This window comes from Bos javanicus, chromosome 17 (assembly GCF_032452875.1).
Source record: "Bos javanicus breed banteng chromosome 17, ARS-OSU_banteng_1.0, whole genome shotgun sequence".
Lineage (NCBI taxonomy): Eukaryota > Metazoa > Chordata > Mammalia > Artiodactyla > Bovidae > Bos > Bos javanicus.
Genome location: NC_083884.1, coordinates 3,170,012 through 3,186,834, shown reverse-complemented (window position 1 = coordinate 3,186,834; position 16,823 = coordinate 3,170,012). Strand labels below are relative to the sequence as shown.

Sequence of the window (16,823 nt, the reverse complement as noted above, 5' to 3'; positions counted from 1 at the left end):
GTCATCTGCATATCTGAGGTTATTGATATTTCTTCTGGCAGTCTTGATTGCAGCTTGTGTTTCTTCCAGTCCAGCGTTTCTCATGATGTACTCTACATATAAGTTAAATAAACAGGGTGACAATGTACAGCCTTGACGAACTCCTTTTCTTATTTGGAACCAGTCTGTTGTTCCATGTCCAGTTCTAACTGAAGCATCAGAGGGGTCTTAAAATAACACTGTCTTATCTAAAGCCAGGTTCTTTGGCCTGACTCTAATGCCTATTAAGGAACTTTTCTTTATTTGATTTCCTTTATATTTATAGGAAAAGAAAAAGGAAAAAAGAAAACTGGAAATGTAAAACAATTCTTCAGTCTACTTCCAAGAATGTCTTGTGCAGCTCACAAGATAACATCTCCACTTTAGTGACAGTGAAGGGTCTTCAGCAATTCCTTAAAAAATATTAAACTTGTCAGACTAATACGTCTAACACAATTTTAGTTGAACTTTGAAAATATGTACTTACAATGTGTATTACAGTGAATTACTTGGAATTGAGGAGGCACCAACATGAAAATTAAGAATGTAATTTTTTTTCAGAGAAATAAATGAGCAGCCACAGATAGTAATCAATATAAGAGAATAAGTATCATCCTTGTGGTTCCCAAAATATTTTTTTATAAAAAAAAATCTCAAGTATCAATAGGAATCGTTTATCAGTCTAGGTTTTCTGGTTTCTGTACTTTGAAGGCATGCAGCCTTCATAAATGAGACTGGTGTTCACTGCCTGAAGGGTAGAGAGTTTAGGGGAAAGTATTTCTTGAGCATCTAGTATGCACTTGGTTTTACGGCACTTGTTTCTGCACACATTTTGAAACAGTAAAACATACTGGTTTTGTCTGAAGGTTTCAAACTGGGGCCACTTACTTGCTAAATGACCTTCAGTAAACTACATACAGAGAAGGCAATGGCACCCCACTTCAGTACTCTTGCCTGGAAAATCCCATGGATGGAGGAGCCTGGTAGGCTGCAGAAGAGTGGGACACGACTGAGCGACTTCATTTTCACTTTCATGCATTGGAGAAAGAAATGGCAACTCACTCCAGTGTTCTTGCCTGGAGAATCCCAGGGACGGGGGAGCCTGGTGGGCTGCCATCTGTGGGGTCGCATAGAGTCGGACACGACTGAACCGACTTAGCAGCAGCAGCAGCAAACTACTTAAGCTCTGTGTGTCTCATTTTCTTCATCTGAAACATGGGACTGCAGGGGGCTAGCATGTTTGCCAAAGTTACTTGGAGAAATAAATGAACTAATATGTGAAAATCCTTTAAAGTTGTTTCTGGCACACAGTAAGTGCTCATTATTCGTTAACATAATCATTTAAACACCCTGTCCCATTTTAAACTGGGGCTCAGAGAAGTAATTCGTCCAAGGTATCATAATCATAAAATGGTGACACAGGGAGTTGAGCCCAAATCTGTATGATTGTAAAATTCTTATTCATTCTTTACTGTTGGAATATGTTAATATATATATTAAATGTACATATCTGTTTATATATATTATATATGTATGCACACGCTTGTTAACTAAGAAAATTTAAGACATTCGTTAGGCCTCCAAAATATGGAGATGATAAACTGAAATCACTAGTCTAGAAGAAAGCATCACGTGGTTGTGAATTAGGGGGCTGTGTTACTGTGTAACTCAGTGGATTATTCTGGGCATCAAGTTTCTCCTTTGTTAATGGAGAAGCTACATGATCTAGGATCAATCTAGTTCTAATATTCTTTCAGTCTGTTTAGGAGCTGGTTCCTAAAGCCATCTTTTTCTTTTTTTGTCTGCCATATAAACCCAAGCTCTATCTTTAAAGGAGGCAAAATTCAGTATTATGCATGCAGAAAGCCACACAACTGTATCCTTGAAAAGCTGGTTTTACCCAAGCATACAATCTGGTGCATCAGCTTGGCCACAGCCAAATAACTTTCCAAACTGATCAGCGGTAGGTTACTAGGTCTCCGATTCAGCCCATTTTCTTGTGCACTTAAACCATTCAAACTTTGTGAGTCTACTGCAAATCCGCCTTATATTTCCCCAACCCCTCCACAAGTCTTTATTTAAAGAGGTCCATGGACAGAGGTGCCTCGTGGGTCACAAAGGGTCACAGAGTCCGACACGACTGAAGTGACTTAGTGCGTACGTGCACATACGTACGTACGTACACAAACACACACACACTCTCTCTCTCTCTGACCGTGCTGGGTTAGACTAGCAGCTAAAGACTTGAAAACTCAGAAAACTTTTACAATGCATCCACATTCTTTCCAAGTAAAAGTTGTAATGAAGTTCAAGTCACAGCCCTTGCTTTATAAACACCTCAACAAAACAAGCACGATCTTTTTTTTTTTTTGAATCAGTCTATGGGCACCTGCCCGGATAGCTGGCTCTTCTCCCTCCAATTGGCTAAAGTGTCTGTCACTCCAAGCATTTACCACCCCCCTCCCCACTTCCCCCGCCCAAGAACTACCTTCGGATTTAAACCTAGGGCCAGGACCCCCGCCCTCCTTCCTAGGGCTGGTCGCTGATTGGTTGAGACATCCCTCCACGTGCGCTGCCTAGGCCACCGCGCAGCGCCCGCCGGGAGCCCGGCTGTGAGGCTCGAGGACCTCGCGAGCGTCTCCTCGTGGACTCCCCTCCCCCTTGCTGCGACAACCCCCCTACCGCCCTCTACCCCCGCTCCGACCCCACTGGTCCCCGAAACGGTGGCGGCGGTTTGTGGTCGTTGGTCCCACGGATTTAGGACCAATATTTGAAGATCCGAAGGGGTGAGGAGGGGATGGGGGCCGTGGGGTCACTGCCAAACCGCCTGTAACGGCCGGAGACCGTGCCTCCTGGCCGCAGAAAGCCCGGTCCAGCTCCCCGTCCCGGCAGCCGCGCCACTGGGACCCGCGCTTGGCTGCAGGCGGCGTCTGCGGGCTGCGCCGTACCCCCGTCCCCGTCTCGTGGAGCGGCAGGAGGACAGGTGCCCTCGGCCGGGCTCCCCACCCCTGGGCGCCTTCTGAGGTGCCTGCACCCGCGGTTGCCGCCAGCGCCCACTGCCCGTCCGGCCGTCGGGCCCCGGCCCCGGGCTCCCGTCGGGGCCCCTCGGCGGCGCCCTCCGCGGCGCCCGGCCCTCTCCCCGCCTTATTTCCGCTCTGTGCCGCCGCCTTCCGGCCGTCCCCACCTGCTGCCCTCCATGTTCTCCTAACACTCTCTCTCCGTCGACCGCCGCGGGTCCAGGCCGTCTGCCGCGTCCGTGCGGCCGTTGTCGGGCCCGCGCGTTCCTTCTGGAGGCTCTGGGACAGCGCCCCGGGCGTCTGACTGCTGGGTGAGGTTTGGCAATCGCGTCGTCCTTCCCATCGTTGAAACGGGGATGAGCCTCGAACTCTCTCCCTCGCCCTTGATACCCCTTACTTCCCTGCCCGAGGGTTCGCGTTTGTCGGGTGTTGACAGCCGAGGGCTGCGGGTGGAGGGGACCGTAACTGACCCCTCTCCCGAGACTAGCAGTGCGCGGCCATGGACGGCGTGCGGGCGGGCGTACACGCAGGGTACCATCTTGTTTCCTAATGCCAGATAGTTTTCATAACTAAGTTTAAAAATACTTTCTTTGGGGTGCTGAAAAGACCTCTGAGTCTGGAGTCGGGAGACTTTAGAGTTCATCTGGCATTGATATTCTGAAATCTTGTGAAACTGCTTTATCTGGACAGTCTTGCCTCATATGTGAATTTAGTTTATCTAATGTTGAAGTTTCTTTAAGCTATGTCTTTACACTCTTGATTAATGCTCTATAGCTTTTATCGTGTATGGCGATTCTAATACGGGTCAATATCAGACGGGGCATCTGCAGGTGCTTTTCAAGGACGTGATTTCTTTTACGGATCTTCCGCTTTGTGTTTGAGGATTGCTATAGAACCAGGAAGCAGGATACGTTGCGTGTAAAAGTAGGCTAACATAAATAACATTGGCGTGTTGATAGAATTTTGCTTAAGGATGTATTTTTCTTTCAAGAATCTTCAGTAGTTGGACCAACTTCCAATTAGAGCCTTTCAGGATTAAACTTCATCATGGGCTCTAATGATAGACTTCTTTCCATAGAACACATTTAAAACATTGTTTGAAAATTAGCTTGTTTGCAATTACGTACCCTTATAGACATAAAGAGACTTTCCTGGAGGCTGAACTGGTAGAGTCCGCCTGCCGTGCGGGAGACCTGGGTTCAATCCCTGGTTTGGGAAGATCCCCTGCCAAAGGGAAAGGTTACCCACTCCAGTATTCTGGCTAGAGAATTCCATGGACTGTATAGTCCACGAGGTCACGGAGCGTCGGATACGACTGAACGACTTTCACTTGCATAGACATAAAGATTACTACTGGTGCTTCAATTATTAAATATTAGCAGTGCTGTAATTAGAACTGTTTTGATTGCTAATTTTGACTTAAGATTGAGTATTCAACTTGAACATTATAATACTTGATATATGAATGTGAAATGTGAAGTATGAGTTTTATTGAAATGTACGATGTAGCCTTACTGAATATATGATGAGGTAAAAATTATCAGGCATACAAGAATATGCCTAATTTATGGACCGAAATTAAGGTTTATATTTTTAGTGGTGTCATGTTTGTTGTTAGGAATCTTAGACATGCTTATTTAAGGAGGATTTGGTGTAAAATCTGACCAGATATGCATATTAATGCTGTGTTTTTTGTTTTATTACCTCATGGTTGGTGAGGAAAGAAAATACGACCAAAATCGGTTCAAATTATAACAGGTTTCACATGACATTGATTATAGAAGACCTTATATAAGCAATAGTAAATGCATAATTTTGTAGCAGTACACAAGAATTTTGGTTCTATTGTAAATAGCTTTATCCTGAGTTCAAAAAGCATATAACACTTCCATATTCAAAGCACTATTTTAGACACTTATTAGTTCCAGTTATTTTTAAAGTAGTTCAATTTTTAAGTGTTTTCTGAATTTAAATCTGCCGTCCACAGTATTACTGCTGCTTCTACTGCTGCTGCTAAGTCGCTTCAGTCGTGTCCGACTCTGTGCGACCCCATAAACGGCCTCCCACCAGGTTCCCCCGTCCCTGGGATTCTCCAGGCAAGAACACTGGAGTGGGTTGCCATTTCCTTCTCCAATGCATGAAAGTGAAAAGTGAAAGTGAAGTCGCTCAGTCGTGTCCGACTCTTAGCGACCCCACGGACTGCAGCCTACGAGGCTCCTCCGTCCATGGGACTTTCCAGGCAAGAGTACTGGAGTGGGGTGCCATTGCCTTCTCTGACAGTACTACTAGAAGTTGTGAAACACTGAGTTCTAAAACTTTTTATACATAGATATATTTAACTTAGGAGTAAAATGTAGGAATAAAAATACAGAAATAAAAATGTGCTCTCATCTGTAATAAAAGTAAAGTGGAAGGTAATGGAACCACTACACCCTTTTATTTTGAAATAAGCTTAGACTTACACATCCATACATTTTCGATTATCCTTCTCATTTTTCCAACCATATTGCTATAGTGCAGTCTGTCACTAAAATGAGTTGTTGCTAAAAAATCTCTGTTGATCTGCTAACCATGTACCACCGTCAATAACAACTGAACGAACAAGTCAGAAATTTAATGCCATGTAATTTAAGGGATACCTTAAAGATCTAATGTGCTTTTTATAAGTGTGTTTTGATATTTTTGAAATTAATATTTTTTCACTGTTAAATTAGTTTTTAAAAATCAAAATTTATAAAATGTTCATTTTCACAACTTCATAAATTTTTACGTAACAAGTTGAAGTTTGAATTTAAGTATAGCTTGAACACAACTGACATTCTTTTAGATGAATGATTTTCACTTATATTTTGTTAAAATTGTGTTTCTTATTTTTCATTAATATATTTTCTATTTTGAAACTCAGTAGGAGTTTGAAACTTGAAATTTTTGTTATTAAGATGCTTAACACTAATGAAGATACAGTTAACCATTTCAGGCTAAAGACTTGATTCAGATTGCTGCTTGAGTATCTGTCCTGTGATTGGCTAAATATTTTGGTCCTTCCACTTTGGTGGATTTTTTTTTTCTTTTTTTCTTCTTTTACTTTAAAATAGAGATGAAGAGAAATCTTTGAAAGTCCAAAGTTTGGGGGAAAAAGACTTATCTATGAAAGCTAGAGTCCACATAGGGTACAACAACTTTTAATCTACCCTTCCCAGTTTTTATTTTTTATAAACATGGTATGCCATTCCCATGTTCAGAATCCTCCTTCGTTTACTCAGATTATTTGGGTCAACAGGGGAAGGAGAAAACCTTGTCAAACACATAGCACTGTGAATCCACACCTGAAAGTGCCAGAGGACTAATTGAGTCTTGGAACCTTCAATTGATAATATCAGCTTTGTCATAATGTATAGGACTGCTATGCCTCTTTGGAATTTTGGTAATTCTCAGATTCTGAAACATTTTGAAATGAGTATAAAAATACTGTATGCCTGCTTTAGATTTGACTTATGATTCTCTGGTTGAGGTTCTTGAATTCTGGCTCTTTTGTAAACATTTTGGCTAAATAAAGTATGGTCTTCATGTTAGATATTTTTCAGCTTTCTTAAATGTGAATTAGATATATGTATATGTTACTTTTGTTTGGGAGACTTTAAGATAAGAACATACTCTTTTTAAAGAGAGTGGGATTGGTGACTCTCCAGTGTATCTTATACTTCTGCAATTTCAAGTTTTTGTATTTTGATTGAGATTTCTTGAAATGTACTAAATATAGCATACATTTTTACTATCTCTTTAGAGAAAAAGTCTTTAATGTGGGGTCTGGCCTATTATTTAAACATGGGACTCTAGATAATATCTTTAAAACACAACTTTGGTGACACGGGCTAACTGAAGATATATATCTATAAAGTAATTGGGAGGGTGGGGTGGGTTGCAGAAATCAGCCATTTGGAGCAGGCTGTGCATTATACTTAAAAAAAAAAAAAGTCCAGAACTGTTTTGGATAAAACAGAAGCAGAATCTGTATTTATCTGTTGTGCTTATAGGCAGTAAATTTCATGTGTGAGGTAACATATTAAACTAGAGTCTCTCTTTGCTCATCCTTTTTCTTGCAGCATGTTTAAAAAATGGAAATCTCACACTTTCCTTTTCTCTACATTGTGTCAACATGATGTCATTAGTGTAGTGGGCCAGTATGATGTCCTGTGGGATCCATTAAGGTCCCTCTAGAATAAATGATGGGCTTCCCTGGTGGCTCTGACAGTAAAGCATCCACCTGCAATGTGGGAGACCTGGGTTCAAATCCCTGGGTTGGGGAGATAGATCCCTTGGAAGAAGGCATGGAGAACCAACCAATTCTCCAGTATTCTTGCTTAGAGAATTCCCTGGATAGAGGAGCCTGGCAGGCTGTAGTCCATGGGGTCGCAAAGAGTCAGACAGGACTGAGCAACACACAGAATAAATGATGGAAGAGAGCCAGAGTTTATAAATCTCTTAGAGTTTGAGGGTTTGGGTCCCAGGTCTTTTCAATGACTAGTTTTATGACCTTAAGCAAGTTTATTTACTCTTAATTTTCCAGTGTGTAAAATTTGAGGGATTTAAGGTCCACTTGCAGTTCTAGTATTTTCTTACTGCAGAGTCTGCAGTAATGGTATAATGGCAAAACCTAGAATAAAACAGTCTTAAACTGAGAAATGTAGTTATTTAAAATGCTCTTAATTTTAAAGGAATGATAGAAAAAATTGTGTTTATTCAAAGACGAAAGGCTGGTTAGCTAATATTTAATGATTCTGATTGTCAAAGAGTATCATCTCTTTTATAAGAAACTGTTAATAATAGTTTATTGGATTTATATCACATTAATAAAATATATTCCTAAAGTATAGTGTAAGATACACAGCTGGATGTACAGACTTAAGACTTTTCCTTGGATAAGGCTTTTTTTCTACTTCTGTCAGTTAATAAATGTATGAGGCCAGTAAATTAGAAGAATCTGAAAAACGTATAAAGAGAAATGAGACATTACCAGCCATGGTGAAATGAACATGGAAGGAGAAATTGAAGAAAAGATGAACAGCTTTCTACCTTTTCTGGAAATGGGCCTTTACATAGTAGCTGTATTATTTAAAACAAGAGTTCTTTAGGATACCAGTTATACCTGTTCTTCAAGTGTAAATACATTTTTAAAATGAATTGTTAGTACCCAAATAATATTAATGAGTAGATACTCTCTTTTATTATAAAGATGACAGAATGTTTTAATCCGAATCAAAGATGAATAAGAATGACTATTTAAACCAGTATTGAATTCTGTTACCATCACTAGTCAGACTTGGGAAGATTTAAGTTGCTTTTTGATTATCTTTGGAAAGATAGCTATTGATTAAACTTGAAAATATGTGAGAGTTGTGTCCTGGAAGAGGAGAATAAGTGAAGTCATTTCATGAATGGGGCACAAGTTGATAAAATATTAGAGAGGAGGGTTGGAGGAAGTGGTGAGTTGAACCTAAGAAGGTGAAATTCAGTATGAGTCTAAAGTCTGGTTACTTGTTATAGGCTAAGGCAGATGTAAGTTTTTTGTTTTTTGACAGTTTGCTTAATTTGAACTGTCAGTGTCATGCAGCTGTGTCAAACACTAATGTCTTTCTTTGCACTGGTGGCCTTTTCAGTTTCAAAGGAAAGAGGTTAGTGAGGAAGCTTGAAACTATCATAGAAGCAGTTGATACACTCATTTTCCAAATGGCTCTCTAGAAAGCTAATTACCAAGGAAAGTTAGAGTATCGTATTGAAATGTTTGGGAAACACAGAGTTAAAGCGGAAAGATTTGTTTTTATTAAAATTTTTGTGGCCTTAAATATGCTGCTGTTCATTGTGATGCTCCTAAGAGGGACGTATAGTGATTCCCAGGTATTAGGCATAAAACACATTTTTGAGGCCTGCTAATAGCTTCTAGAATAATCATTTTAGGAATATCATTTTAGAAAATGTTGGATTAAAGAAACTGAATCTGCCTGTCTTGTAGAAGACATGGGTTCGATCCCTGGGTCGGGAAGGAACCCTGGAGAAAGGCATGGCAGCCCACTTCAGCATTCTTATCTGGAGAAGCCTATGGACAGAGGAGCCTGGTGAGCTACAGTCCATGGGGTCACAAAGAGTAGCTCATGACTGAAGCAGTTTAGCACACATGCACAATAATGTTTAGAAGGAGAGAATCGTTTTTCAAAAGCAGTTATATGAAAGGGGCATGTTCAGTTTGGCCAGAAGGATAAAGTCAGAACCTGTAGGTGAAAGTTAAAAGGAAAAAGATAATGATTCATTAAAAAGACCTTTATTAAAGAATTAGCCCAAGTTATGTTGTTATAAGTATTCAAAAATAAGATGGGTGACTGCTTTGCAGCAAAATTGGTTGAATTAAATGATTTTAAGATCTCTAATTAAAGTTTGAAGTTATTTTATTAGTTTTCCAGAAAGTTTCCATTGATGGATTCCCCCCCCCCCAAGTTTATACAGTATTTTTTAAAAATCACGCTGTAGTTTTAATTAATTTGTTACTTTAAACATTTTTAAAAAACTGTTATTGTGAAAAAAAATCTGGATTCAGGTTATATGATCTCAAGTAAATTATGTTACTTTCTGGACATCTCAGATTTTTAAATAAGTAAAATGAGGGTAATATAAAGTAGGGGTTTAGGAATCCCATATTTAGGCAGATGGGCTTCTAATTTGCATGTCTACCCTACCAAGCACTATCAATTTATAGGCACTATGACTTTTACCTCTCTTATTCTCAGCTTATTTATTTTTAAAATGGAAAATAATATCTTAGAGGGTAAGTACTAGATGAGATAATGTGTGTAACATGCTTGTCATCATGCAGAGTATAAATGTGCTAAATAAATGAATGCAGAAATAAGTGTACAGTGGAATTTCAGAAATTAGTAAAGGTAGAAGTGTAAAGTGATTTGTCAAAGATCTGTTGACTGAGAACTAGAACCCATGCCTCTTATGTTTATTTAGACCACAATGTATCTTCCTAAGCTAGCCAATGTGCCAGGGAATGTACATTGTGGTAGGGATTTGGGAATCAAAGACCAGACTCTGCTTAAGATCTGTCAGGGGTTGGGGAATGAGGGGGCGGCAGGGCCCAACAGTCCCTCACTCTGAGATGGTAGCAGTACAAAAGGATACAGCATCTAATTTAGCATGGAGAAGGGATGGTTTGTTTTTGCTTGTTGGTTTTTTTTTTTTTTTTGGAAAATATTAAGTTTGGGAGAGGCAAAGAAAGCAAGAGAGGACTGTGGAGCAGCCTATGCAGAGGCTGGTGTATGAGAACATGGTGCGTTTGCAGAATTGCAACTAGATAAGCTTTGTTGTTGACATACAAGAAGCGAAGTTTGAGAGAGAGAGGCTGGGCTGGTGAGGAAAGGACCTTTATGATGCTTTTAAAAGAGAGTTTAGATTTTGTCTTTAAAGAACAGTGGAAAATCCCTGAAATGACCTTTTGCTTTTAGTAAAAGTAGCATATGCTCTTGATAGTTACAGAAAAGCGACAAGTTAAGGTCCCTTAACTCTTAGTTCCTACTTACAGATGATAACAACTGTTAAAGTTCCCTGTAAATTTTTCCAAGTCGTGTGTCTTTAATTTTTGTGTTCACGAACATCTGTGAGTATATACATATATATCTTTAAACAAAAAACACGGTTGATACATAGTCAGTATATTGTTTTCCAACTCATTCTCATGTGATATTTCTTAAATATTTTTCCATATCAGCACACACAAATCTATGACATTCTTTAATAGCTGCATAACATTCCATTATGTAGGTATACCATAATTTTAAAATCAGTCCTCTATTGGTAGACCACTAGAAATTTTTTAGACTTTTTATTTTGAACACAGTGTTTCAGTGAACATGCTTGTGTTTATATCTTTATATACTTGTACAACTATATCCGTAGGTTAATTTCTTAGTAATTACTGAGTATATATACATTTTAGAATTTAATAAGATTGCCAAATTTTCCTTTAAAAATCATTCTAATTTAATGCCTAGAGTGTATGAAATCATGTTAAGGTTTTTTTTTTTTTTAATTTTCTGTTAGCATCTTCATCCAGCAAATAATTACTAAGTACCTACTGTGTACCGAGCACTGTGTTGGATAATAGGGAAAGTGTTCAAGGCACATAGGAATCTCTGCTTTTATGCATATCAGAGTTTAAGCCACAGAATGTCTGCAGCTATTTTGTTTGGTTTCTACAGTTTTTGTTATTTATAATTGAATTAATTTCCAGGGTTTTCTTTTTTTTTTTTTTTAACCCTGCAACATTTTGTTTTCAAGAAACCATGAACCTCTTGTAGAGATCACTTCAGTTCAGTTCAGTCGCTCAGTCGTGTCCAACTCTTTGTGAGCCCATGAATCGCAGCACACCAGGCCTCCCTGTCCATCACCAACTCCCGGAGTCTACTCAAACTCATGTCCTTAGAGTCGGTGATGCCATCCAGCCATCTCATCCTCTGTTGTCCTGCACCTCCTCCTGCACCCAATCCCTCCCAGCATCAGAGTCTTTTCCAGTGAGTCAACACTTCGCATGAGGTGGCCAAAGTATTGGAGTTTCAACTTTAGCATCAGTCTTTCCAATGAATACCCAGGACTGATTTCCTTCAGAATGGACTGGTTGGATCTCCTTGCAGTCCAGGGGAATCTCAAGAGTCTTCTCCAACACCACAGTTCAAAAGCATCAATTCTTCAGTGCTCAGCTATCTTCACAGTCCAATTCTCACATCCATACATGATTACTGGAAAAACCATAGCCTTAACTAGATGGACCTTTGTTGGCAAAGTAATGTCTCTGCTTTGGAATATGCTATGTAGGTTGGTCATAACTTTCCTGCCAAGGAGTAAGCGTCTTTTAGTTTCATGGCTGCAATCACCGTCTGCAATGATTTTGGAGCCCCCCAAAATAAAGTCTGACACTGTTTCCACTGTTTCCCCATCTATTTCCCATGAAGTGATGGGACCAGATGCCATGATCTTCATTTTCTGAATGTTGAGCTTTAAGCCAACTTTTTCACTCTCCTCTTTCACTTTGATCAAGAGGCTTTTTAGTTCCTCTTCACTTTGTGCCATAAAGGTGGTATCATCTGCATATCTGAGGCAAAAAAAAAAAAAAAAAGCAGGCTTAAAACATAGAAGGAAGCTGACTGCATGATGATGATATTACTGTTTCCTGGATTGTAGGTCCTTTTAAAAAGGCAGAGTCTATGCTTGAACTCCGGAGAAGGCAATGGCATAAGAGTCGGACACGACTAAGCGACTTCACTTTCACTTTTCACTTTCATGCATTGGAGAAGGAAATGGCAACCCACTCCAGTGTTCTTGCCTGGAGAATCCCAGGGACGGGGGAGCCTGGTGGGCTGCCGTCTATGGGGTTGCACGGAGTCGGACACGACTGAAGTGACTTAGCATAGCATAGCATGCTTGAACTCTCTTTGTATTAAATTTTGGGAGGAATATTAAAAGCCACATGGTCCAGCAATGCCCCCTTTGCTTGAATCTCTCCAGCATGTCCAGCCTGTGTTTGAATACTTCAGTTAGGCAGGAAGACATCTTCTGGTCAGCCGTTTCCAACTTTGTGCAGTTCTGTCTGCTTGGCAGAAAGTCCCACTGAGTTAATCTGTCGTCTGCTGTCCACCTGAGTTGTAGTCCTGCCCCTCAGGGTCATCCACATGAATAAAAATCCAGAAAAATGCTTGTTCATAGAAAACATTCAGTAAATGTGTAGAAACTTGAACTGAATTGTGAGAGTTTGACTCATTAATTTTTTTGAGTTGGAATTTGGGTAACATATACCCTAGATTAAGTTTGAACATAATATTCTACCAGATTACATTTTAATCATGCCATTTTTATGCTGTGAGTATTTGCAAATGTAAATGGATGACATTTATGTAGTTTTATAGTTTTAATATGTTAATGCAGCTCCTTGACTCAAATTTTAAGAATTGAGAGATTATACATATGAATCTGCAGATTTCCGGCTTCTCCTGAAACCTTGGAAAATTTAGCGTAACTGGGCAAACTGGGGATTTCCTCACAGTAACAGTTTGCTAGAATTGAGTATCCACTGCCTTTTCCCAGTGTCTTTCTTGTTAAACACAATCCACAGCACTTGTCAGAATCCTGTGGTTTTGCCTTTTGTTTTCACTCATGTAACATTCATTGCCATGGCCTTATAGGCATTTAAGTTGGTCATTTAGTGGGTATTCAAACTTAGCAGGCCCAGAACTGAACTCTGCTCTTACCCCTAAGTATAAGTTCTAAGTTCTATCTCAGCCTTCCTTACTTCCTTGCTGCTTGTAGATCAGGCCAAAACTTTGGTGTTATCCTTGACATCTCTGTTTATCTCATATCCAATCTGTCAGAAAGCTATTGGACGTACCTTCTAATTGTATCTCACATCGGAGACTCCCCTCCACCTCTACCTTTCTGGTGCATGGCACTATCATCTCACCTGAATTTTAGTCTTGGTTTTTGTTGGTCTCCTTGCTCCCACCTTTGCTCTTCTACAGACTTCACAGTACAACAGGCAGATAATCCTTTGAAAATGAAGGATCATATTACTCTCATGCTCAGAATCTCCAGTGGCTCCACATTTACTCAGAATCAATGCTGAGGACCTTCAGCACCTGACTTAGAAGATTTGTGAGATGTGGCAGCTTGTTACCTTGCTGACTTCATCCCCTGCTGTTCTCTTCTTGGCTTTACCATACCGGTCTCCTTGCTCACCTCATATGTGCCATGCACACTTCTATTCTTGGGCTTCTGTCCTCATTTTTCCTTTTGTGTTGTTCTTCCCAAATAACTCCAATGGCCAGGTTCCTCAGTTCTTTGCTCAAATGTTATCTTCTCAGGAACCTCTGAATATTAGTTATCTGATTAAAATTGTACACTCTCTTCTGCACACCTCTTCCCCAACCATGTACCCTGTTCATTTTCCTCCTCCTGTTATCTTTTAACATATTATTTACATATTACTTGTATTATCATTTGTTTCTCTTCTTGGAGTATAAGCTGTGCAAGGGAGCAGTTTTGATTTTTACCTTACTGATGTATCCCAGACTTAATGAATAGTGTCTGGCACACAGTTTGTCCTTAATAAACATTCATTGAATAAATGAATGAGTGAATTCATGTTTGCAGTCCCTGGTCAGCAGTTTTTTTTTTTTTTATTAATTTATTACACAATAGGATTATTTTCCTAAAAGTTAACTTTAAGTATATATATTATTGTATTAATTAGATAATAAATTTATAATGCTTATATGCAAACTACTATTTTAAGCCCTTTATGCTTAATCCTGTCAGCAATCTTATGAAATAGAAACTGTTATTTTCTACTTTTAGAGACAAACTGAGGCCAAACTTGCCCAAAGCCATAGGTAATATGGGGAGGAACCAGAGATCACATTTAAGCAATCATTTAGGTACCTGAGTTTGCTCTTAATTATCATACCATGTTGCTCTTTCTATTTTAAGAAAATTAGGTTTTTATTATGTTGTGTTGCAGATCATTTCACCCCCGTTTGTAATTTTCTGCCTTCAAAATAGTTAATACTTACATAGTAAAAATGAAGTGAAAGTCTCTTAGTCGTGTCCAACTCTGCGACCCCATGGACTCTCCAGGCCAGAATATGGGAGTGGGTAGCCTTTCCCTTCTCCAGGAGATCTTCCCAACCCAGGGTTCAAACCCAGGTCCCCCACATTGCAAGCGAATTCTTTACCGTTGGAACCACCAGGGTAGTAAAAGTAATTTAGTACTATTTTTCTTTGAGGTTTTTTTGTTTATTTCTTAGAAGAGCCTTCTTGGTTCTAAGATAAAGTAAATTCACTCATTTCCCCTTTAGTTTTGATCTGTAGAAGCTTAAAGTAGTCAGGTACATATTTTTATATCATCTTGACAGCACTGAGGTTTTGTCTGAAGGGGACAAAATCTCTGGAACAATGGTTAGGAACCTAGCATAGTCAGCTCTCTGTATCCATGGTTCCACAACTGCAAATTCAACCAACCTTTGATCAAAAATATTTGAAAAATAGTTCCAGAAAGTTCCTCAGACTTGAATTTGCCACACATAGTGGCATATATAGCATTTGCATTGTACTTACAACTCTTTACATTATGTTTATATTGTAAGTAATCTATAGAGATGGTTTAAGTATATGGGAAGATATGCATAGGTTAGCAGCAGCAGCAGCATGGGTTATAGGCAAACGACTATGCTATTTTATATGAAGTTTGAGCATATGTGGGTTTTGGTGTCCTTGGGAGTTCTAGAATCATCGCCTGTGGATCCTGAGTGATGAAAAATGACTATGCTGATTCAGGTAAGATATAATTGAGAACAGGCTGTGGGATATACAGGAAAAGATTGATTTCAAGAAATATTTAGAGGGGAAAATATGCAGGTTTTTGTGGCTGATCAGCTGAGTCAGAGGAAGGCCTCAGGATTAAGTTCCTGAGTTTCTGGTTGTGACAGTTTGGAGAAGGAGTAATAAATAATCCTTGTGGTGTCATTATCAGTTGGCCAGATGAATTGATGGAGGTAAGGTAAAACAGGAAGGAACAGGTTTGGAGGATAAAATGACATTCAGTTTTAAATATGTTGAATTCAAGATGCCAGTTAAAAATCTCATTCTTAGTGCTTGCTAGGCAAACTCAGTAGGCAATTTGATGATGACTGGTAGCTTAATACAGAGCCTTGGACTGCTGCATTTAGCTGTGAGGGTGTGTGAGCTACTTTCCTTCTATGTTGTCTTCAGAAGTGTATCATTAACACAACTGGATAGCTTGGGAGGAACCGTAAAAAGACTTTGTGGGTGTGGTGTATATGATAATGGATGTTTGTAGCTATATTTCTCATCACTCAGAAGAAAACTCAGATATTTTAGAACTAAGAAGGACTTTCTCAGGTCACCTAATTTTAGCTATATCATTTTAGAATTTCTGAGTACTTTGTTACTATTTCTGCTGGCTGTTTCCTCCTCTAACTCCTTTCACTTACTCCTGTTTTCCCACTTTTGTTTTTGTTGTTCTTTTGTTTTTTTCACTTTTGCATCCCTTTCTTTGTAGCTTATGCCTTATAAAGGTACTGCTTAACTGACTAGAGACATTAAAAGAGGTTTCCAGCTTCCCCTGTAGGGAAGAACTTTGGGGCCAAGGCTTCAGTGATCTCTGAATATAGCAGCCACAACTATTCTTGGTTTTTTGCACCTAGAGAAAAGCTTCATAGGTTCCTCCTGGAGCTCTGTGTCATAAACACTTCTCTTAAACTTTGCTTTAGGAACTGCAACCATGAGTGAAGAAACTATAGATGGAACAAATGGATGCAGCAAAGTACGGACTGGTACTCAGAATGAAGCAGCATTGCTTGCTTTGATGGAAAAGACTGGATACAACATGGTTCAAGAAAATGGGCAAAGGAAGTTTGGTGGTCCACCTCCAGGTGTGGATTTATGTTCAAAAAATTGGATGTTTAATGCAGTCATTTACATTAGATATATATCTCCACAAGTATCCCAACAAATAGCTCTTTCCTTGAAACCACTTTAAGACCTCAGCAGTCATGTTTACTGTTGTGAAGGAAAAGAGGTAGATTATATTTGTTATGCATGTCTTTCCCTGAACATTCTACTGTTGATTTAAGTAGCAGTTAAGAAATAAGTCAGGATTAGGTCAGTGGGGAAAGTGGGCTCTAGCTATGAAAGGGGAGGGCATCTGGGGAGGAATCAGAAAGAGTA

At 39.5% G+C, this 16,823-nt stretch overlaps 1 protein-coding gene across 5 annotated transcripts in view; it reads left to right on the top strand.

The window, feature by feature from the left end:
- Positions 1-2,715: 2,715 nt before the first annotated feature.
- Positions 2,716-16,823, top strand: part of RBM46 (RNA binding motif protein 46) — a 58,561-nt gene continuing 44,453 nt past the window's right edge. For 4 of the 5 annotated variants that reach the window (XM_061383904.1, XM_061383906.1, XM_061383907.1 and 1 more), the window contains exons 1-2: positions 2,716-2,804; positions 16,367-16,528. In XM_061383904.1, coding sequence (XP_061239888.1) covers positions 16,378-16,528 — 151 coding nt within the window. In that variant the 5' untranslated portion in view covers positions 2,716-2,804; positions 16,367-16,377. Of the gene's footprint in view, positions 2,805-3,189; positions 3,347-16,366; positions 16,529-16,823 lie in introns of those variants that run through there. The other variant, XM_061383905.1, reaches the window with a different exon arrangement.